This window comes from Palaemon carinicauda, chromosome 35 (assembly GCF_036898095.1).
Source record: "Palaemon carinicauda isolate YSFRI2023 chromosome 35, ASM3689809v2, whole genome shotgun sequence".
NCBI lineage: Eukaryota > Metazoa > Arthropoda > Malacostraca > Decapoda > Palaemonidae > Palaemon > Palaemon carinicauda.
In genome coordinates, this window is record NC_090759.1 from 56,255,722 (window position 1) to 56,279,365 (window position 23,644).

Below are 23,644 nucleotides of genomic sequence, written 5' to 3' on the forward strand. Positions count from 1 at the left end.
GGAAATAAACACACTATCACAGGTGTAATAAAAATAAATTTCTATCTCGCAAGGGGATCACACACAGGAATTAGAATTTAAGGTAACTTGATGGCAATGCCAATGCCAACTGATCCAACAGAAGCCAAAAAAGAAACTAGAATTTAAGTGCTATTGTAATTGAAATATATTGTATACCAGCAAGTTATGTTCAACTTATCTTCCTAATCTATAGCATTTCACTTGAAATACCCTAAAGAGAACTAACTTAGGGGTTAATTACCGTAATTACAATGACATATCTATTGGGTCAATGTGGCGGCTGGGAAGATCAGAGAAACTCACTTGTAAGTAAGGCAGTACCACTCAGAGAAAGTTGCTTGTAAGGTAGTACCTTGTATATATCATACCTTCAGTACAGCTATACATACAGTATGTTCCAACTTCTTTTAAGACTATTATTGGTTCAGTTGGTATTGTCCCTGCTTTTCCTCTAATGAATCCTGGGATTTCATCCCATTTTGAGATGAAAATTTTTTTACCATTATTACCACTGAATATTTTCACCCAGCCAATCAGTAAACATTCATCACTTTCATAAAGATTGTCTGGAGGGTATGACTTTCATAGAAAGAAATTCATCTACTTTAATAAACTGGAGCTTCTTGATGGCTGCATAAAATGATAACGTTGATCAACAATTTTCATGCGAGGAGGCTTCCAGTTGTTGATACATACTGTATATTGAAAATCTGACAATTAACAAAAAAAAAAACCTGTTTGATTATGAGACTACTCTGTAACACTGCACTGTCATGTGGCTATTTATCAAATAACCATGGGACAAATGACCGAGATTAATTTTAAGGCTGTAAAAATTCTTTGATGAATACATTTTTTCGAGATAAATGCTCGTGAGAGTGAATTTCCATTACCAGACATTCAAAAGCGTGTAAATTTTAAGTAACTCATACATGCATACACATACTGTACATACAAGTTAGATTGTATGTCACTATAAAGAAAGATATGAAACAATCAATACAGTGAGAACATCAAAGATAAGATATAGTACTTCCTAATACTGTACTGTATGGATACAGTAGGAGGAGATGATAATGATGACAGACACAGTAATCTAAACAAATAAGAAAACAATCACAATTCATTACCTGAGAAACTGTGAAAAAAGACAAATAAAAAATTTTAATATAGTGGCTTTGGCCTTAGAAGCAGAAACAATGTTGCTAAATCAATTTCACAGTTACAAACCACTTTTCTCATTCATCAATCATTAATATCTTTACAGTATACCAGGTTTTCTTCTATTCAGTATGAAGTAAAATGAGTACGGTACAGTAGTCTCCATTTCCTTGTCTTTTGTTTTTCCGCATGATTTTCATGACACTTTTACTGTTCTTCACCCTATTATTGCTATAAATACAACTATACTTTAGAATTACAGCTCCTTTGCTTTAATCATCACACACCTGGTTTCACCTTTGAGGTCACACCTTTCTTCCTAGCATATGACTAACACACCTCTTGGAGAGAGAAAAAAAAAAAAAAAAAAAAAAAAAAAAAAAAATAATCCTTTATAAATGCCTTTTCTAATTCTCAAACAGTAGGCTATACTAATTCAGCCAAGATCCTATACACTAAGCTAAAAATGTTCTATTACTTGTATCTTTCTAATTAGGTGGTTGAATCAGAATACTGAACCAAAACATCTGTCGACTCCTTAGTTCTGAAAAGTTTGTTTTATATTGACCTTTTAATAAACAAAACCATGGACTTGAAATACTTAACTCTAACTGAGCTGTCCTGAATTATTTTTCTTCAATACATAACTAAAATTACTTTAAAAAATTTTCATCATTATCAACATCATCATCTCCTCCTATGCCTCATAATGCAAAGGGCCTGGGTTAGATTTCGCCAGTCGTCTCTATCTTGAGCTTTCAAATCAATACATTTGTTTTTGTAAATTTAATAATTAGATATGCCAAAAATACGGATTATTCCGACAAAATTTTCATAACTGATTTGTTCCCGAAAACTAAAATTTCCCCGTTAGCTAAAGTTTAAATATTCATACAAAAATTCTAATTGTTAATGTTGATTTACATTCTCTACTCTTTTGGCTTCATTGAATATTATATCTCACTATTCCTACTGGAATAATTATATCCTTTATACTCTTCAATTTGAGACTGAGGAATTCTCTAACTTTCTTTGTATTTCCTGAATTTTTTCACCTGCTTCTTTCAAGATAAATGATTTATCATCTCGAATGAGAAAACAATTCCCATATAATACTTTGGCAGTAATCACACTTGATATTTTGGACTACCATGGCTTGACATATTGACAAATAGTTCGATGGTTATATTAATACGCATCCATTCCCACAATCAGTTTCTCAACGTCCTTCCAGACAATAAGTTTATGCCTTACATATACCCTGCATTACTTACGGCAATGTGTATTTTATAACAAACTTATGATTCTTTTTCCTTTTAAAAGTATCAAGAGCACTGGGAAATCCTCATGGAAGTTGAAACAGCCAAATGGGATTTAGACAAAACTACATAAATCTAGCCAATTTCCCCAATAACAAATCCGTTAGTATGATTATGTAAACAGAAAGATGAAAATTGCTACAAGGTAAAAACAAGGACACAGTATATGAGAAAAGTTATGCCTGTATATATTATACAGTAATAAACACTGCATTTCACATCCACAGAAATACCTACACAAATAAATAAACCCGGATTATCAGTACATATGGTCAAAATGCTAACCAACTTCATTTTTTATAGGTGAAGAGAAATAAAGCTTTTATAAAAATATACAATGAAGGACAAAAATATCAGTGTATGATGATTACTATGGTTATAAGGGTGTAAACAATTTCGCTTGATGATTAAAAAAATTTGAACACTTCAACTGTACGCCGAAATAAACATATTTGAAAATTTAAGACCGGAAACCATCACTATGAACTCCAAATACATTAATGGTTTCAAATTTTTTCCTACTGTAATTGGGCTGGTGGTATTCAGAGATGAAACATAACACTGACAGCAGTGGAAGGCAGGTGGTAGAACTAGACTTCCTTTGTTTACAATCATGTATAGAACTGTCAACAACAGATGATTTTGTTAAGAAACTATTATGGCCTTTTTACAGTACTGTACACACAACTGTTTTATATTACCATAGATTCAAAGGTTAACTTCATCCATTTTCTTACTTGAGAAGTTTACGACCACATAAATGCATGCCTGTTTAATGGTAAACATGCAATTATCCAGTTTTTATGATTCAATAAAACTTGGGAAATTTCTTGCAAAAATCAATAATGGAATCCAAAGTTAATACAAAAAGATATTTATAGCTTTACCATCCTAACACTGTGTTGCTAAGCAATATTCATTCAACCCATAGATCATCAGAATTACTGTCCATTATAAAAAATAATGCCTTAAATGGCTCCTCTCAATTCTGAGCTAAACAGTTTTTTCAACTCTTAACATGTGAGTGTATTTGTGTAAGATGTTAATGCCTCTATTGAACTTTTGAGTTTTTTTTTTCACGTCTCTGTAAAAAACTATGAAGTATTACATGACATACAAACACTGTTTTACCACATACAGTCAACAGAGCATTGCCAAGCCATAAATCCATGTTTCTTAGTAAGTAAATATAAGCTGCAGTACCAAAGTTGACTAATTCTTATATTACAGGTATGATAAGTACAAAACAACTAAAAACAGGTAATAATTTTCTTTTCATTATTACAATTTTATACAATCATCATATTCCTATAAGCTTTTATATCCATTTGCTACTACATTTACTTTTATTAAAGTGTGAATACCACACTAAATAATTCATTTAGACTCTCCCAGGAAGCCTGAATAGAAGAGTACACTATCTAAAGAAAAAAAACATACAGTATATCATTTTGAATTTCTTCAACCATAGGAGACAGCATGTGGCAGCAATAGGTAGACTGTGACGGCAGTTTATATTATGTACAGGATAAACTAGCTGATTTTGCCTCTGATTGGGCTGACTGTCTTCTTACATGCTTGAAGAAATATCAAAAGAATTTGTTACATTGTAATAAAACTGTGGAGCTTTGAGGCTCTTTTGAGGGGCTTTGAACATAAATGCATCTGGCAAGAGAACCTAATTTCAAAAAGCCACAGCACTAATAATAAGAAGAGAGAAAAGGACAAGTTTTCCAAAGAGTAAATGTGAACCACCAGAACTCATTTCAGTACCATTAGAGTTGTGGCTTATTGCTCCATATTAACTTCAGTACATTTGCATAATGCAAAATTATTTGGCATGATTAGATATAAATAAAAACCATATCCTTAATCATTGGCAGATAAAGCTTTCAATAGGGCAGTTATGCTGGCTACTTCTCTCACTTTACCAGCTGATTTCTTTAGCCTGGAATCAGATTTCCTGTTAATAAGAGAATTCCTACTCCAGAATCAATGACAATACATTTTTTCACCGGGTTACAGTACTTTAGCCACAATGAACAAGCTATAAGTCCAGCACAGCACAGGGCAAAATTGCCTTTCGTTGAGAGCACCATCATTCCCTGGTCTCCCTTTTAACAGACATGTACACAGTAAAAACTCCCTTAAAATCTAAGGTGTTATCCCCACTTTGTAAGGAAAGCTCACTACATGTTAATGTATGTTACAATACCTCAACATTACTGAGGCCGAAAACACTGTAAAATGTATACATACCCATCAATCAATACTGTACTTATATCAGTAGTAACTGAAATTCAATATAATTTGCTTCATCATTAAATAATAAATTTGACCGTCAAGTTGAACTTATAAGGATCAGACTGACCAAATATACGGCAGGCCCTTCCACAAACAATGAGGTCACATGTGTAAATCAAATATGAATTTATGCTCTATTATTTTCCAAAATAAAGAATACAATAACATGGAAATATAGTATTACAGTACTGACTAAAATCTACTTGAAATGTTGAAGAACCCCACTCTTTCGAGTTTTGACAGTGTCCAAAATATTTATCGAGATGCATGTCCAAATGCAGTGATTTCTTTAATTCCTCTAGTTACTCAAGAACTTGAAATCACTTTCACACTTTCAGCAGTGTGATAATCCTCTTTCAAGACTAGCAATATATTTTTTTCCTAGGACTCCCAATAGCTTTTGATTACCTTTCCTAGGCATTACATAATGCATAAAATTAATTTCAAAATTATAATTTTATTATGATGAATGGTTCCTTCACATATTTAAAATCAAAATTTATATTTCATCTACGTATACATAAGTAAAATTAACACACTGGCTCTGCTTTTACTATCGTAATTTCCCTCTGCATTTCTTGTTCATTTAAAGTAGCATTTTTCTTTTAGTTCAAATATGATTTTAAACCCCCTTATGGAAACCTTTAAATTTTTTTGTTTTTTATCAAATATATGATTGCCAATGGCAATAGCAATGCATTACTTAATATTCCATATACTGAACTATCAAGATATACTTAGAATAGAAAATCTGAAATTTACATAAGTATAAAATAAATGTGTATATCAAATTTATGTATACCACATATTGGTAGGAAAACAATTGGTAAAAAAAAAAAAAATGGAGGAAATTCCATATCCTTTTCTTATTGATCATACTTCCTAAATACTGCATTTGTAATTCTTTGGTTATATTATGACCAACTTGTATTCAACAGCAAATTTTTGGGGCCTTCGTCAAGTTTCTAACCATTAATAGAATAAAGTTTGTAACTCCCTGATAATGCATTTCTGCTTGTTTATTCATTACTAACTAAACAATCATAATTGTTATTACTAAATAAAGTTACATGGACACTTTTATTCAAATTTTACCTATCACTTGTTCCTAAAGTAATCATCATTTCACTTCTTGTGTGTTTTAACTTATTAAAAATGATGCAGTATTGTACAACCTGAAAGTTAAAGAGGATAAATACAAAATATATTCATGCAAGATGTCATATCCCTTTGCAGAGTGAAAAAATAAGTTATGTTAAAATCTGCTCTTAACTAGGATATGTATGTGTGTATACTGTACAAAACAAACTGCGCAATCATTTAGATATGTAACAGAAGTACAACTTCAAGGATTGTATGTGCCTCAGTAATGTGTAAATATTGCTTGAATTCAAGAATGAAGTTACATTCCTTGAATAAAAATCACACAATTCATGCTACATATTTCTATTTGTCTGCCTTAATTTTCAAGTAATCTGGACTAGCCTTGCAACCCCCTATATAAAGTTAAAATTTCCTGCCAGCGTACAAATATTTTACCTATCAAGAATTATATACACTGGCAACCAGACCAGCTTCCCATACACATTTATTTAATCTACAACATAAAAACCTACTCAAAGAAAATTACCTTAAATTTAAAATAATGTGCTTTAATTTCTCAGCATCATACCCGACATTTTATGAAACAATCAAACTATCATTTAATTAAAATAACAAAATTGTTTTTGACACTGGTTTAAATATGATCTGCCCTTAAATATCTGTGATCCTTAACTATCCTCCATAAGCAGTCTGTATTAGTGATCAATGGGGTTACCCATCCTTGAACTACTTGGAACCAAGTCTTAATTCACAATATAAAGGTAAAAATAAAATTCTTTATTGTTAATCTAGCTACATACTCTTGTGAATTTGGTATTGGTTCCAAATAGAAATTTTATGAAATACCCTGAACCAAATGCCTTGTAACTATTTAATGTTAATTCTTATGGTGAAAGGATAGACTGGCTCTCATGGAATCAAAATATAAATAATCTATAACTGAAGCTGGGATTGCAGTTTGATGTATGTAGTGTGAAACCCCCAAAAATTCGTGAAATGCATCTAAGTACTAGTACAGGTACATTCATTATAATTTGTGTAAGATTATATAGTCATTATATCTGCATTGCAACATTACTCCAAATTACACAGCACCGAAAAAATAAGTGAGGTTATCAGCAAATACATCCAATTACACCTCTTTCACACTCCTATAAAGACCACCATCTCAGGCTCATGATGTGCAGCAAGCTCAGTCTATCACTACAAATATAAAATGCAAAGCAGATGAAGGTTTCCCTCCCATTGTGACTGTTTTTGTGTCTAAGAAAGATAAGACAAACCTTTTTTTGTTGTTGCTAAGGCCACAAAGTTTCATTTGGCCTTTCATTTATACTTTAGCCAGTGGTGCCTGAATATTGAAGAACATTCCAACAACATCCCTCTATCTATTTCAACAGAGAAACTTGCATCACCTTCTGCACTATCTTCATCTTTTTATCTCAAAGAATTACACTTTACTCTCTTTTCAAGAGCTTAATATCAACCTTCTTTCACAACATGTGCTTTAATTCATTCCTAAGAATGCAGAAATAATTTTCTTTATCTATATACATTTATAAAATTTATTTTTACTTTTAGTCATTACAACTATGAAGGAAATCTAATCCTTATGCCTTTTATTTGGCTTGTACCCCTTATCAAGATATATATCAACATCTATGAAGTACAAAGTAGTACTCAGCCTTCCAGCACAATAAAGTTGTAATCTTCCCAAGGAATATCATAGCTTTGTACACTGCTGTCACAAAAGATGCTCACAAAAACATCCAAAGGGACTGCCAAAATTCCATAATATATGCCACTTAGACAAAATACATAATGGGAAAAAAAAATTATCGTAATGGTCACAAAAACATTTCCTACATTTCCTAATTAGTTTCTAGTTCAAGCTAACAGCAGTATTACAGAGCTGGGTTTGTGTAACAAGTTAGTTAGCTGTATTACAGAGCTGGGTTTGTGTGATAGGGTAGAATGTGATTACAGTCACAAATGTTAATTTACCTTAATATAAGCAGTTTAGTTAAATACCAGTACACACCTGACAAGCTGATATACTTTTAAAAATATCTTGACACCCTCAACACTATAGTTTGTTCTTTTTTAAAGCTGATAGGCAAAAATCTAGAGGAAAAGGAAATATAGAGTAAGGGTAATGTCAGAGGACTTATCCACTTAAACCTGCCATATATAAATTAGTTATTTAGTGACTGGAATAACATTTGACTACGTGTCTTATTTTCTTTCTAAGTTGTCTAACTACCTAATTGAGCTACCAATCAAGCGAGGCAGTTAGTATAAAAGCATAGTTTGCGAGGGAGTGAGTCCGGCACTCGGTAATTTACCATACCATTTTGACGATTCCCTTATACCCCTAACTTAACTCTAATTTCATCATCAATAAACAAGAAATGTAAAAATCTTACGAACATAGCATTATTACTATCATGAACTATTAGAAAAAGAGTGAAATATCTTTGTGGCCAAACTAACATGACCTTACACTTTCATAGATACATCATCAAAGGAAAACAATGAAATCCCACTGTGAAGTAAACATCAACAAGAACAAATATGTAACAAATTCTAAATATTTCCCCAACACTCACATGAAGAGATGTTTAGATTGCAATATTTAAAAAAAAAAAAATCTATGAAATTACCCATGCATATAAAACATTGCTTGGATTACCTGCACAGAACTGCTGAATTTTCTGTCAACTATTATGCCTGAGATATTCTGAACATGTTTTCTACATTAAATCATGTATTAAAACAGGCAATACCACTTGATTTGTTTAAGTCTTCCTTTGCCGTGAGAGTCTTGTTAACTTCTTGCAAACTACTCAGTCACTCCATCTATATACAGTACCATATTACATAAAATGCTCACAGAATGGTCTTTTTAAGTTTTTTCACTGAAGCGTATGTTCTATCACCACAATATAAATACATAAATAAAATAATTTATAAAATAGATTGGCTCTATAAAATGAAGTACAATAACTTCTTTTCACACACACAACTTATATAACATCCCTAAAATAAAAATGTAAATAATTGTTCACATATCACAAATTCTGAGCCACTGTATAGTTTGAACACTCTCAAATATGATCTTTTAATTGTGGCATTTCTAAATTACAGTGTATAAATATCAATATCTCAGTATTTCAAGAAAACACAAGGCAAGATGTGATAAGTTATCATTACTGCTTTTTCGTACCCTACGTATTGTAAACTTGTAAGCATAAATATACAAAAGAAAGACATGATTATATAAATAAATAACAGCAAATAATTACAAAAAGACCAATCTGCAATAGGATGCGCTACACAAGCGCACACAGTAAAAACTGTATTTCCGATATTTCAGTGACACCACTTATATAAGGCTCTGGCCAACACAACCATAAATGGAATCACAATTAACCATCAACCAGTCCCTGTAGTCTCTGGAGGTACATTAGAGGCTTCTACACTGTGGAGTGATTCCTCAACATGTTCTGGCTTTGTACCCCACGCAGGTCTTGGGGATAACTGTTCAGTTGTTATTCGTACCTCATCACTGTGGGTAGAATCTGAAGATTGAGTAGTGACCTCACTGTCCTCACTATCGGAATCAAAACTTCCATTTTCCATGGCTGCTAATGGTGCTCTTTTAAGTGGTTCTGGCACAGCTGAATGAGCCCTGGGTTGTGCAGTGCAAGGAAGCATTGGCACAGGAGGTACTGGGGAGGTTTGTAGATTACTTGAGGTGCTAATGGAGGATCCTAATCCAGCATCTTCCTGGCTTGTACTATCAACTGAAGAACTCAAAAGAGAATCTCTATCACCTTCAAGATGTGGACTGCTAGGACTTGGGGAACAACTACCCCCAACCCTCCCCATACCACAAACAGAGTCATCTAGAAATCCACTATCAGTTAACTCACTAGAACTCACCGAATCATTATCTTTTTCCGCACTACTGTTGTTGTTGTCATTGACACTGCTCCGAAGAACACCTCTCTGAGACCCAGCCTCTGACCATCCACTACCATTACTAGAATTTGTAGAATCAAGAAAAACATCATCACTATCACTATCTGATTTCAATCTCACAATATGACCTGATAAACTGCCTGGTGCTTTATGATGACCTTCTGGAAGACTGTCAGAACTTATGGTACTCTGCTTTAAAGGTGATGTTACTAAACCATCTCCACTCTTGCCAAGAGACAGATTCTTTGATGGAGTTTCTTCTATGCTAAAGCCACGCTCTACTCTAACAGGCGAAGATATAATTATTTTGGGGCTTGATACAGCACCAGTGGAATGAGTCAAAACAGTGTCTGCGATTGTAGACTGACTGCTAGGTAAACTACAAGGTCCAGAAACCTCTGTAACCCTTGTTACAGTAAAACGGCCACCAATGCTGAACCTATTAGGGCGTGAAGACTGCTGCTTGGAGGGCAAGTTAAGATCTCCAGCAGACATACTTCTTCCACACTGACTGACTGGAGCAGAGGAACATACAACAGGAGAGCAGGGAGTTGAATTCAAGGGTAACTGTGAAGCACTTTTTGATGCTTCCTGAACCTTGAAGACCCTGAAACGATTTTTCATGGGGCTGGGTACAGGACTTGGAGAAGGGCTTTGGCATGGACTTGGAGCTGGGCTTGGAAGTGGGCTCGGGGCAGGACTTACATACTTTTGCTTTTCCTCTTCTCGTACAGGAGTGTCATTTCTAGTTTCTAATTGCACAGCTTTGTGTGAAGTTTCACATGTTAAAGAAACTTTCCTAAACGCAGGATTAACAGACAATTTATCTTGATCAGGAACCTTGGCAAAGACTTCAAGACTGTTCTGGTTCTCTGCTGCTTGTATATGACTGTTTGTCAAGTTACGCTGGCAGTATTCCTTTATTTCTTTTTGCAAAGCCAAGTGCCGTTCTGCCAACTCAGCTGCAGGCTCTGTTCTAGGATCTGAGTCCAAATCCATCTGAGTAACATTTGTGTTCAAACGGAGTGAATGAGCTAAAGCCATCAAGCCAGCGACACGGATAGGATTTTCCCTTAAGTCAATTTGTTGAATGATAGTGTTGTCTGCTGTATATTCTGCCAATGCCACAGCACCCTCATCAGCTATCCTAGCAGCTTGAAGTCCAAGACGCAGTAAAGATCTATTTCTTAACAAAGCTTCCTTCAAGCGTAAAATTCCTTCACTTGTGAGATTATTGCGGCCAAGGTTTATCATTTCTAATGATGTAGAGCCAGACAACAAACTAGCCAAGTGTGGAGATGATTGCTGGGTAAGATGATTATTCCACAATATAAGGAAACTCAACCCTTTGATTGTCTTTTTCCCTTCTACATTATTACTTTCCTTCTCGTTCTGTAGTTTCTGCTGTTCACATATTCCTTCACAAATATGACCACACCCAGCATCTTGAACATTATTGTTCCGAAGATCCAACACTCTCAGGGTGCTGTTTGCACGCACTAAATTTCCCAGCTGAATGCAGTCATTCACACCCAAACGATTTTCAGCCAAATACAATTCTGCTAGAGTATCATTTTGCTTTAATGCAGCAGTAAGCATGATGAGTGGACGACCTGTTAAATTACAGTTTTCAAGATGCAAAGTATGTAACCTAGCCCCTAACCTCAGAGCCCTACCCAATATAGGCATATTAGTTTCATTTAAATTGGTGTTTCGAGCATCAAGGTACTCAACCGAAGGAGTTCGTTTTAACATACGCGCACATGCTTGCCATCCTCTGAATCCAATCTTGCTGTTACATGAAATATTGAGCTGAGTGGCAGAATCATAAAACTCAATCATATCAAAGAGAGGTATGGCAGTGTCATCCTCCAAGGAGCAACCTTCAAGATCCAAAATCTTGAATTGAACTCTTCGGAATATTTCTTCTAAACCTTCACACTGACCGCCTTCTAACCTCTGGCCCCGTAAACTAATACATTCAACACGGCCTCCTACAACCAAAGGCAAAGCCTTGATTTGTTGCAAAACTCCAGGAAGAGGTTGCGTACTATGTCTTTCACAGGAAGATCTGTATGCAGCAGCAATTTCCTCTACAGTTACCCCAGCCATTTGCTGCCATGGATTTACAGGCTCCAAATAACTAGATATCAAGCGAGTGTCATCCTCGGGAAATGACACCCTGCGTCCCGGGCAAGCAGTTGGTCGAATAACTCTGCGAACAGATCCCACCCCAGAGGGAACAGGAGTTGAAGGTGCAGATGTAGCCTCACCCCTAGCACACGGTTCTTCAATACATGACGACGTGTGTTCTGAAGCGTCCTTTCCCAGATTAATAATATCGAATTCAACACTACCATTACTCCCCATGCAATTGGCATCACTCTGAACTAATTTGTCATCAGTGCATGACCCTTGACTAATACCCCCAATCTGAAGAGGGCAACCCTCTACAGTGTTCTCATTTACCTCTGCTATTTGTGTGTCCATTGTATTTTCTGTTGGACCATTTGCATTTACTTCATTTCCATCACTATACATATTTACATCCATAGATACATGGACACTATGAGCTATATTGTCATTGATGTCATCCTCCAATTCCAAATTGTTAGAAGACCCTAATATAAGATTGTGACAATCATTTAGTTCCTTTTCAGAGTCCGATTCCAAAGTGAAGTGTTCTGAATCAGGATTATCACTCTTTAAATCAGTTTCTTTTTCTGCAGCTATATCCCTATTGCTATCTAGATTTTCAGGACAGGAGACATCACTTAATATATTATCATTAGCATCACTTCGTTCTGACGGCACCGTTTGTTGTTCTTCACTGAGGAACGACGACTGACCTGCCCCACTCAACACTTGGCTGAGTTCATTTTTAACTTCACTAACAGCAGTTACGAATTCACACTGAGCATCTTTAACAGCATTTTTCAGCTCACTCTTAACTTCTTGAAATGCAGTTACAACTTCACTTACAGAGATATTAATTTGGTCATAAGAAGAAGGGACTCCTTGCAGGGGATCAATTACATGTGATGCACATGTTACATCAACTGTGCCATCTACATGCAATGTGGCTTCTTCTTCTTCTCTCCCACTTTTCTCTTTTGCTTCTATTTCGCCACATGATTCTGCTGAAGGAAGTTCCAAATCTGATGATTCTATATCATCACCTACGTGTAAACTCTTAACGGGCTCAACAATGTTTTCCTCTGAACTTTTAGTCTCAGTATTTTGTTCACATGAATCACTTAGAGTAGACACATTTTCTGACTCTTTATTATCTGGGCTATTTTCAAGTACAACTTCTGATTCTGTACTACAAATGTTTTCTGTGACTTTCAATGAATTTGCACAATCTGATGCTTCTTGTTCTTGGGTATGGCTAGATGTGCTCATACTGATAATGGTTCAAAGCATACGCGCACTTGAGCAGTGGTCTGCTATGACTGTGCACAAAAATATACCTTTGCCAAGTGCTACAATCTTTCTTAAGCAGATGTGTCAAATAACCCAAACTCTTTAACCTGGACATAAAAGCGTTATAAAAAAATGAAAGCCCTCTGATATTCCAATTATCTGAAGTGCTCATGACAATGAGTAAGAATATCACTAAATACAGATAAAACATTGATCAATTACTCTTTAATCATCGCTATTATCTCCAAGCATCAAGGAAAGGCTTATACATCTGACTCTTCCATCAATATCAGTTTAAATAATAATACAAGCAAAATCTTATAAGTAATAAAATAATAAGTACTGTATTTGTTACTTATAGTATGAGCAGACTGAAGAAGATGACAGCAAGACTACTCTTCACTTAAGGATGTAGGGAAATCTCTTCCTTATAATATCATTGCTCCTCTGAAAGAGTTTTGTATCGATTGTGTTGCATTCACAAATAATCTGAAATACAAAAATATAAACCAATTAAGTAACTAAATACTGTAAAATGTTAAACTAGTTTCACAAAACCATTATACTGTTCTTATAATTAGCACAAATTCATGGTTTGTTTTGAATCCTTTCCTTCCAATTAATTCCTGATTCAAGTGAAAACTGTTACACCAAGTGCCTTACAGATCCTGAAGTATTAAGTAGCAAAGACATTCATTGCGTACCTACTATATGTCTCACACATTTGTAACAAGGCTTCTATTTTCCTCAAATATTGGCAAAAGCTGTAGAGTAGAATAACTAGAATGACTTCTTTAAATTTAGTGTTCTTTATTCAAACAAACCTTTATTCTCCTGATTTCATCTTGTCTTCTGTTAATGCATATCTCTTGATGCTATTTTAGGTTTTCACCTAATATAGGCTGCCATCTTGGATTGTACAGTATAATTAACTCAGAAAAAGCAGAGCATCAAACGTTCCAGCAGAAGGAAATGTAGTCTAGTGACACAACGAGAATGGATCGATAAAATGACGAATCAATGAACTGATTAGTGTTTTTGCTGTGGAGGCTAGAAGCGATGATTATGTATCAAAATCCTTTAATTTTCATAATAGAATCTCTGACTTAAACAAAATGTAATTGAAAAATTGACATACTAATATAAATGATTTGCCTTGGATGTCCCTATTTCATATATCCAACCAACAAAAAAATGTTATTGGAGGCCGTGGGAAGCAATGCACACACAGGGAAAGTATTCAACAGAGAAAAGTACTCTCAGGAAAAGCATGGCCTTCATCAATTATTGAAAGCTTTTTATGCATCTGATGGAACAAATCATAAAGGCTTTAGTGAACAACAGTTGGAAATGCTATACAGTATGCTATACAGATATTGAGGATTCAGATTCCTTCCACAACATAGTAGCATCAAAATTAAGATATTTTAGTAAAGTCACCAAGATAGAAATGTGCCACCTTATGGGTGCTACCCATACTCAAACTAGTATGCAATTACTCCTTGAATTTAGATATTAAGTGCATCAATTGTGTGGTTCCTCTAATGAGGTAACTTATAGGAGGTGGTTACTATTCAGGATGTACATCCACTGAGTATATATAGTAGGAACTTTGCCAAGGAACTCTGTATTGCTTTTGTAAGCAACAATAAAAAATAATCAGACTGTAAGCCTTGAAGCAGTCTGCAATTTATTACACTGCAAGCAGCAGTTCCTACGGATCTTGGGCAGGCTATGACTTCCAGTAACCACTGTACCAAGGACTACATATAAAAGGAGATTACTATATTGGAGTTACATATTTAGGCCATACGGCCTTGAGCTGGGGTCTGAGAGGCCATTCAACACCCAAGTATAACTGGGGGATAACCATATACTCATAGTTACTGTACAGAAATGTACTATTTCAATATTTAGCATAAATCAATAAAAATCCCCATTCAATAATTCCTTTTGTTTTGCAGGGAGAGTTTAAAAGCATGACTTATTGTTAAATGTATCTCTTTTATATCTAACCTTAAAGATTTTTTTTTTATATACTTTTATCTCTTCAATGAAGTTACCATTAGTATAATTAAAGTAACGTGATGCAGTTCATTAATAATTATAGAAGTATACCTACATAGTTCAAGACTACCATTTACAGTACTGCCTTTTCTAGTGTAACTGCTATGCTTACTAGTTATGCTTATCATTTCATTTCGAGATGTTTACATCAAATTCTAACTTTCTGTAAGTTTACTTCAAGTATTACATGGTGGTATTAATAGCTCTTTTCTAAGCATGAATAGAATATAAGACCATCACAGTCATCATCCCTTCTTCTGGATTGATGGATGGGTGGTAAAGGGATTCCCTTGACTTGCTGTTCTTTAAAACCTATGCAGCAGAAGAGATGGAACTGTCAAATCTCACTGAATACAGCAATGCTTATGGAAGATTGAGTTATCTGAACAAGCAGCGCAAGGCATTCTTTGAGATAGGTCTTGTTCTGTTTGGCACAATGAACTAGAATTTGAAGTGTCTATTTTTCATAATGGATAGGCAGAAGGAGGAAGCCCATGAAATGTTGGGAGGCATTGTCGAATATTGCCAAACCTTTTAAAAATAATCTCATAACGTACAATTTATTTATGTACAGTATGCTCATACTATATTTTCAGTGAGATCCTTTAAACGACTTTTCTTTTTCATAGACATTTTTTCTTATGATTTCTCACATCTAATTAGATCTAATTGGATGTTAATCATTTTTACATTTTTACGTAGGTATGCGTTATTCGAAAGGTAAGGAGCTTGATAGCTAGTGTCGAGGATACTAACATCTGTGCAGCAACATCTTTTTTTGCCAGGAAACAATTAATGCTTTATCAAGGTATATTTTTACCTTGTTGAGAACCTTAATATATTGCTTAGTAGCATGGGCTTGTATTTTTGTCACTGTTAATTTGAACAGTTGCACTATGAGGTGAAGGTTGATAAGTTGAACCAAAAATTTTAAGAAAGGAAGCAGCAACAGTGTTAAAAGAAGAAGCCTGACGAGTTGGTGCCGCTAGGGGCCAAAGATACACTGCTAATGCACACACTGTGCACTGCAATTGGTGCAATGATAGCACTATCCCTACAAGAGCAATGAAGGTCTTAGGCATTAGGTCATCAATATTATGTTATTCAACAGAGAAAAAAATGGATAGTACGTAGCAGTTGCCACTATGAACGTCACTTCCTAATACCTTTCACAGAGCTGTCCCTTTCTTTTCTAGCCAGTGCCTACTATAAAACTGTTAAACTTGCTTAGGAGCTATTAGGAGGATTGCAACTGTCTTTAGATCAATAAAATATGTGAATGTAAGCACCCGTAACTATCATTATTTAAAGTTCTTTCAAGTACACTATAGTACAGTATTGTATACCATCTCGACTAGACAACAGAAAAAATCTTTGCATTTCTTTTTCAACAATTAAATCTAGTTTTTCTTACCTAAACTTGAAAACAAGTCTTATAACCTGATTACAGTGACAAACCATGGCAGAACTAAGAATAACAAACACTAAACTAGTTACTACATGCCAGCCAAAGGAGACCTCTTGGAAAAGTGCAATGATAGTAACTAAAGAGCGCCAGTAACAAACTCTTCTGCATACCTATTAATTCTATGAACTTGCTCATGTTTAAGCACTGGGTCATAACCTCCAGTGCTGATGCTTATGGTACTGTTTTTCTCAAGTTGGCTAAGCTTTGGGCAGATAGAGATCAACGTCTCAACTTTATGATGTTAGGCATGGTGTGTGCTCAGGCATCGGTGAGTTACTCTGGATGGCGTAGGTGACTAGGACCTGTCCAGTTATGCTTCTCTTACTTTCATTTACCCAGATACTCCCTTCATTTCTTGCATCACTTCATATCTCAGATTCCTAGTACTCTCTCCTTGATGCCTACATGCTCATGGATTTGGGGCTCTGCAACAACATTATTCTGACTGGGGATCTGATGAGTTGCGTTCAATTCTTTGGGATACAGCGGACAGTATGATTCGCAATAACAATAGAATGAATGTAATATCTGCCGATAAAGAACGCCAATTGTACTTGAAAACAAGGTAATGTTTTCATTACGTACAATCAGTTTATAAACAATCATGATAATCATCAAATGCCATATTTCCATATAAGAAAACATGTCCACATCTAGAAGAGCTCTTCTGTGCATATCAATTATGAAAAGCATCCCAGTGGGACCATATTTTCAAGGCCCATTTAAACAACTGAGAGCATGTGAAACATTTAATGCTACAAAGCTGGTATAAATTACAAGACCAGCTATTTATGAGCAAAAATTTCGGCAAAAGGAGATGAAATATGATAAAAAAAGTGACAAAACTTATCCGAGCCAAAAAGGCTTCAACATTACACTACATGTCCTACAATTGGCTGGGTTTGTTTTAAAACTTGATATGCGCAAACCATTTATAAACAAAATTTTAATATTAAATTAAACATTTCAATATTTACCTAGGGTTCACATGGCTTCCTCTTAGAAGCTTCTTCCCATTAACATTTATCATTAAAAAGTATTGTTCCCTCTCTCACTCATTCCAATTTGCTACCCCTTGCATATTACGGATGTGCACACCATCTGTGGAGTTCAACGGTACACAAACTAGAGGTGGGCAGACTAAAAACACAAAGACAACTTGAATTACAAAGCTTCTTGACATCACTAATCAGTGGGAAGGTGAGGGAGAATTAGGTGAACCCTAAATGAAGTACGTATTGAAATTAATAAATTTTATCATTCAAATCACAAATTTTTAAAGAAATTTGTATTTTTCCTAATTATACAAATTATACTACGCGAGTCCTTTAAGAGGAGTATGCTTTCAGTGAAGCTAAATACAGCTGTTAAAATTATGAGGTGATAATAGTTACTACCGGGTGGTGGGGAAGCCCTACCCATTCTGACAGGCCACTGAGATCCTACTTTGAAACTTGAATCTAAGACTTGCAGGATGATTGAGGCAGAAAGTGAAAACTAAAGGGCTCAGGTTTCTATAGCTAGGAAAAACACAAATTACCCCAAAAAATTTGATATACTGTATTCCTACACAAATACAAACCCTCATCCTTTAATATGAGACATATAATATAGAAGGGTAAGTCTCTATAAGTAAATTGGCTGGATTACTATATTGTACAGTAATGGCAAATATCAAAGTACTTCTGACTTGTACAGGAGAGAAGTCAAAATTCCTGTCTATCTCCTAATGACCTGGACATGAAGATGTGGCAGGTGTTGTGGTGTCACTACCACCAACTGGTAGACGGTCAAGGAAAACCTACATCCATGTGGAGGATATAAGAATATATGGTTATTAACCCTGGATAGGTACGATGGGTCGTTTGCGACCCCGAGCGTCAAAAAAAAACAGGTTTTTCTCACGTGACTCACCCCCGTGACTGAATTTGTGGGTGATCGACCTGCAGGAGGTGTCTCCCCTACACGCTCTAGTAGTGTCCAGATGTGCATTGCTGTAGCTGTACTCCTTCCCCGATTTCTGAGACGCGTCGGGGTCGAGCGCGACCGAGTTTACCCTTCTAAGGTAGTTTGCATAATTATCAAAGTTATTACGTATTATGAAATTGTCGTAGAATGGTGCAACTTGTATAGGTTATCAGTTGTGGAAAGTCTTGGTGGATTGTTTGGCTACCATGTGCATGATTTTTTTTTTAGTTAAAATGTCGTTCATCACCACGAGGACCATTTTACCGCGAGTGCCCCTTTTTCATTTTTTTTCATTTTTTTGCCAAGTAATTTTTCCGTAAGATATTGCCAAATAGGGTCGTAAAACTTTTGCTTGTTTAGTGTTGGAAAGTGTGTCTAGATGATCTGGCTACCCATGCATGACTTTGTTTTTGTCAGATACGACGTAGTTATTGGTATATTGGGTATTTAACTGCGGTTACCAATTTCTGTTTTTTTTCAATATTTGTAAAAATTACTACGTAGTAAGGAATTGCCGTATATTATTCATTTTTTTTTCATGTTTATGTGTTAGAAAGTGTGCCTTGATGGTTGGGCTAACACGTGCATGTCTTTTTTTTTATCTGAGATGCCGTATATTAGAATGTCGGGCATTTTACCGCGAGTGTCCCTTTTTCATTTTTTTTCATTTTTTTGCCAAGTCATTTTTCCGTAAGATATTGCGAAATAGTATCGTAAAACTTTTGCTTTTTTAGTGTTGGAAAGTGTGTCTAGATGATCTGGCTACCCATGCGTGATTTTGTTTTTGTCAGATACGACGTAGTTATTGGTATATTGGGTATTTAACTGCGGTTGCCAATTTCTGTTTTTTTTTCAATATTTGTAAAAATTTACTACGTAGTAAGGAATTGCCGTATATTATTGATTTTTTTTTCATGTTTATGTGTTAGAAAGTGTGCCTTGATGGTTGGGCTAACACGTGCATGTCTTTTTTTTTTATCTGAGATGCCGTATATTAGAATGTTGGGCATTTTTCCGCGAGTGCCCCTTTTTATTTGTTTTGCATTTTTTTGCTTAGTCATGTTACCGTAAGGAATTGGCAAGTAGTGTCGCAAAACTTATATTTTTATAGTGTTGGAAAGTGTTTCTAGATGATCTGGCTACCCATGCCTATTTTTTTTTTAGCCAGATATGGCGTATATATAAGTATGTGTTCGATTTTCCTGTGATTGCCATTTTTTCGTTTTTTCCCATTTCTTTCAAAATTACTACGTACTAAGGAACTATCACGGAGTAATATTTCATTTATATGTTTATTTGTCGGAAAATGTGCCTTGATGGTTTGCCTAGCACGTGGCTGAAAATTTTTTTTCTGAAATGCCGTATATTAGAATGGCCATTTTTCCACGAGTGCCCCTTTTTATTTGTTTTGCATTTTTTTGCTTAGTCATGTTACCGTAAGGAATTGGCAAGTAGTGTCGCAAAACTTATAATTTTATAGTGTTGGAAAGTGTTTCTAGATGATCTGGCTACCCATGCCTATCTTCTTTTTTTAGCCAGATATGACGTATATATAGGTATGTGTTCGATTTTCCTGTGATTGCCATTTTTTCGTTTTTTCCCATTTCTTTCAAAATTACTACGTACTAAGGAACTATCACAGAGTAATTATTCATTTAGATGTTTATTTGTCGGAAAATGTGCCTTGATGGTTTGCCTAGCACGTGGCTGAATTTTTTTTTTCTGAAATGCCGTATATTAGAATGTTAGCCATTTTTCCGCGAGTGCCCCTTTTTATTTGTTTTGCATTTTTTTTGCTTAGTCATGTTACCGTAAGGAATTGGCAAGTAGTGTCGCAAAACTTATATTTTTATAGTGTTGGAAAGTGTTTCTAGATGATCTGGCAACCCATGCCTATCTTTTTTTTAGCCAGATATGGCGTATATATAGGTATGTGTTCGATTTTCCGGTGATTGCCATTTTTTCGTTTTTTCCCAATTCTTTCAAAATTACTACGTACTAAGGAACTATCACAGAGTAATGATTCCTCTAGATGTTTATTTGTCGGAAAATTTTGTTTACTTTTTTTTTGATTGAATATCATCAAATTTTTTTAGCTAAAATATTATATTGTTTTACATTTTTTTTTTTTTCGATTTTATTTCCCTTCAAAAAAATTTTTTTGGGTCAGAATTTTAATTTTATAGTCGTAAAATAATCGACAATTATCCAGCAACCCACCATACAATTTTTATGCATATCCAATAATAATTAGATTAGTAAATAACACCTTGAAATTGACATACCCTTCCTACATTTCAAGTGGCAGATTAGGGAGTCTGAGTCAGTGTGGTTGGCGGCCATTTTGTGGACATATCCGAAGCGTAAGCTGCCCTATCTATATATATTCTTGTTCCCTATAGAATTTGTGATATTTTGGTATATTTTTACCTGCATAAATATCATATTATATATTAAATATATGTATTTTTTTACGAAATTTCTAAGTACTCAAAAAATTACCTTTAGATATGGCCCCTGATATAAATGTAATTTACAAAATAATGAAGATTTTTTTACATATTTCTATTTTAGGATAACATATGTTTATTCCCTAAAAAAATTAGCCACTTCCTATTTCATTTGGGTACCCAAAAAAATTCATGAAATTTGGACAAATTTTTTTGGCCAAAAAAAGTTACCCTTTTTTTCTCATTTCAGATCTTCACCTCCATGGGTCTGACTTCATCCAAAATACATCAAGATGTGTCCTAAACATTCAAGAATCAATTCCTAAAAGGATTTGTGTATATATGTATAAACTTTTTTTTATGAATTTTTATGTCAGGTCTTTTTTTTTTTCTACTTAATTTTTTAAAATATTTATAATAAATAGTTTTTCTGCAGATGAGTAGTATTTATCTTTACAGTTGTTTTAAGCATTCATTGAAGTTTTTTTTGGCAAAAGAAAAAAGGAGGTTACTGCAAAAACTGATTTTTCAAGAATTTTTTTTGGCGTCGGGGTCGTTCGCGTCCGAGTATACCCTTAAAGGGGTTTCCGAGGAGCGTACCTATCCAGGGTTAAGAGAGATGATTTCGCATACATTTAGCCAATCTCCCTCCCATTTGGGAGGATGGGGGGGAGTTCTAAACAAAAATCATTTGTTAAGAAAAGTTGCTAAAATCTGTGGATTCTCTACAAGTAGTGTACAATCCAGCAAATAATGGAGCAACTGCTGAACCAAAAGGAAGGGGAAGACATAAGAGGTAGACGGGCCATTCGATCTTACTCTCCTTTAAGAATTACATCACAACCGCTATCTTAGACATGTTTCTTGTCCCATCAAAGAGCTAGGATTGCTACACAATCTGCTGAGCAATTACCATTGGGACAAGGATACTGGTATCCAAGGACTTACACGTATTGGAATGGGACAACTCACCACAGCCTAACTGGTCGCGGCTAATTGGCCGCCGCTTTAACATCTATAATCGTATTAACGACGACTTTTACAAAAGGAAGAGGGAGAGAAATATATCCATAATAGTTTGTTTATTTACCAGTAGTTTACTTAGCCTATTAAGTTTTGCTGAAGGTAATCATCTGTTCCGAAGTTTGAAATTTGGTTTTCGTAAAGGCCTTGGAGCATGTGATGCCCTTCTTACAATCTCCAATGCTGTACAGAAATCCCTTGATTGTGGTCAAGAAGTTAGTATGATTGGTCTTGCTTTTAGTGCTGCCCTAGACTGTGTTAATCATGAGGCCCTTGTTTTCAAACTCAAACAGTTAGGAGTGGGTGGGTTGTTTCTTAGTATTACTTTTGAATTTTTAAGCAATAGATCACAAAGAGTTGTTGTTGATGGGCACCATAGTGAATATAGGAATGTGATATCTGATGTTTCTCAGGGTAGTTTTCTTGGCCCATACTTTTCATACTATATACACATGACATGTGGTTTGGCCTAGAAAACAACCTTGTTGCATATGCAGATGATGCTATCCTCTTTGCACCAATTCCACCTCCTGAATGTAGATCTGGGGTTGCTGAATCCCTTAATAGAGATCTAGCTAAAATTAGTGCATGGTGCAAATTATGAGGCATGAAGTTAAGTCCAGACAAAACTCAAAGTATAATTGTAAGTAGGTCAAGGACAGTGGCTCAACATCCAGATCTCAGCATTGATAATGTTTCTTTAACTCTCACTTAAAATTTTAGGTGTGATCTCTACAGCAAATTTACTTTTGAGAAACATATTAGGTGTTTGTCTTGTTCAATTCCACAAAAAATTGGCTTATTGAGAAAGTCTTTTAAAAAGTTTTAGTAATCTATCTACTCTTTTTAATTCCTTCATTCTAGCTTCTTTCGAGTATAGTTTTCCTGTCTAGTCTTCAGCTGCCGATTCTCATCTTAATTTGTTAAACAAGAACTTACGGTCTATTAAATTTTTTATTCCTGATCTAAATATTAACCTCTGGTACCATTGTTCAATTAGTTCATTATGCATGTTGCGCAAGACTTTTCATAATTCTGATCATCCTTGTCATTCACATGTTCCCGGACAGTTCCATCCAGTTCGTAATACTAAGCATGCACTTAACTCTAATAGTCAGGCCTTTTCCATCATGAGGCTCAATACTACACAGTATTCTAGAAGTTTTGTTCCAGCTGTGACCAAGTTGTGGAAAGATATTCCTAATCAGGTAGTTTTATTGATAAAATTCAAAAGTTCCAACTTGCAGCAAATCATTTTATGTTGAACAGGCTGACATACTGTAAGTCTTTTAAGAGTTTATTTATGAAATATCTGTTTTGATGATATTACTGTTTTAAAAAATATTTTA

At 34.9% G+C, this 23,644-nt stretch overlaps 1 protein-coding gene across 5 annotated transcripts in view; it reads right to left on the minus strand.

Moving 5' to 3' along the window:
* Positions 1-3,756: 3,756 nt before the first annotated feature.
* LOC137627755 (protein phosphatase 1 regulatory subunit 37-like) overlaps positions 3,757-23,644 on the minus strand; it is an 86,480-nt gene continuing 66,592 nt past the window's right edge. For all 5 annotated transcript variants that reach the window (XM_068359043.1, XM_068359044.1, XM_068359046.1 and 2 more), the window contains exon 3: positions 3,757-13,808. In XM_068359043.1, coding sequence (XP_068215144.1) covers positions 9,345-13,298 — 3,954 coding nt within the window. In that variant the 5' untranslated portion in view covers positions 13,299-13,808 and the 3' untranslated portion in view covers positions 3,757-9,344. The remainder of the gene's footprint in view (positions 13,809-23,644) is intronic.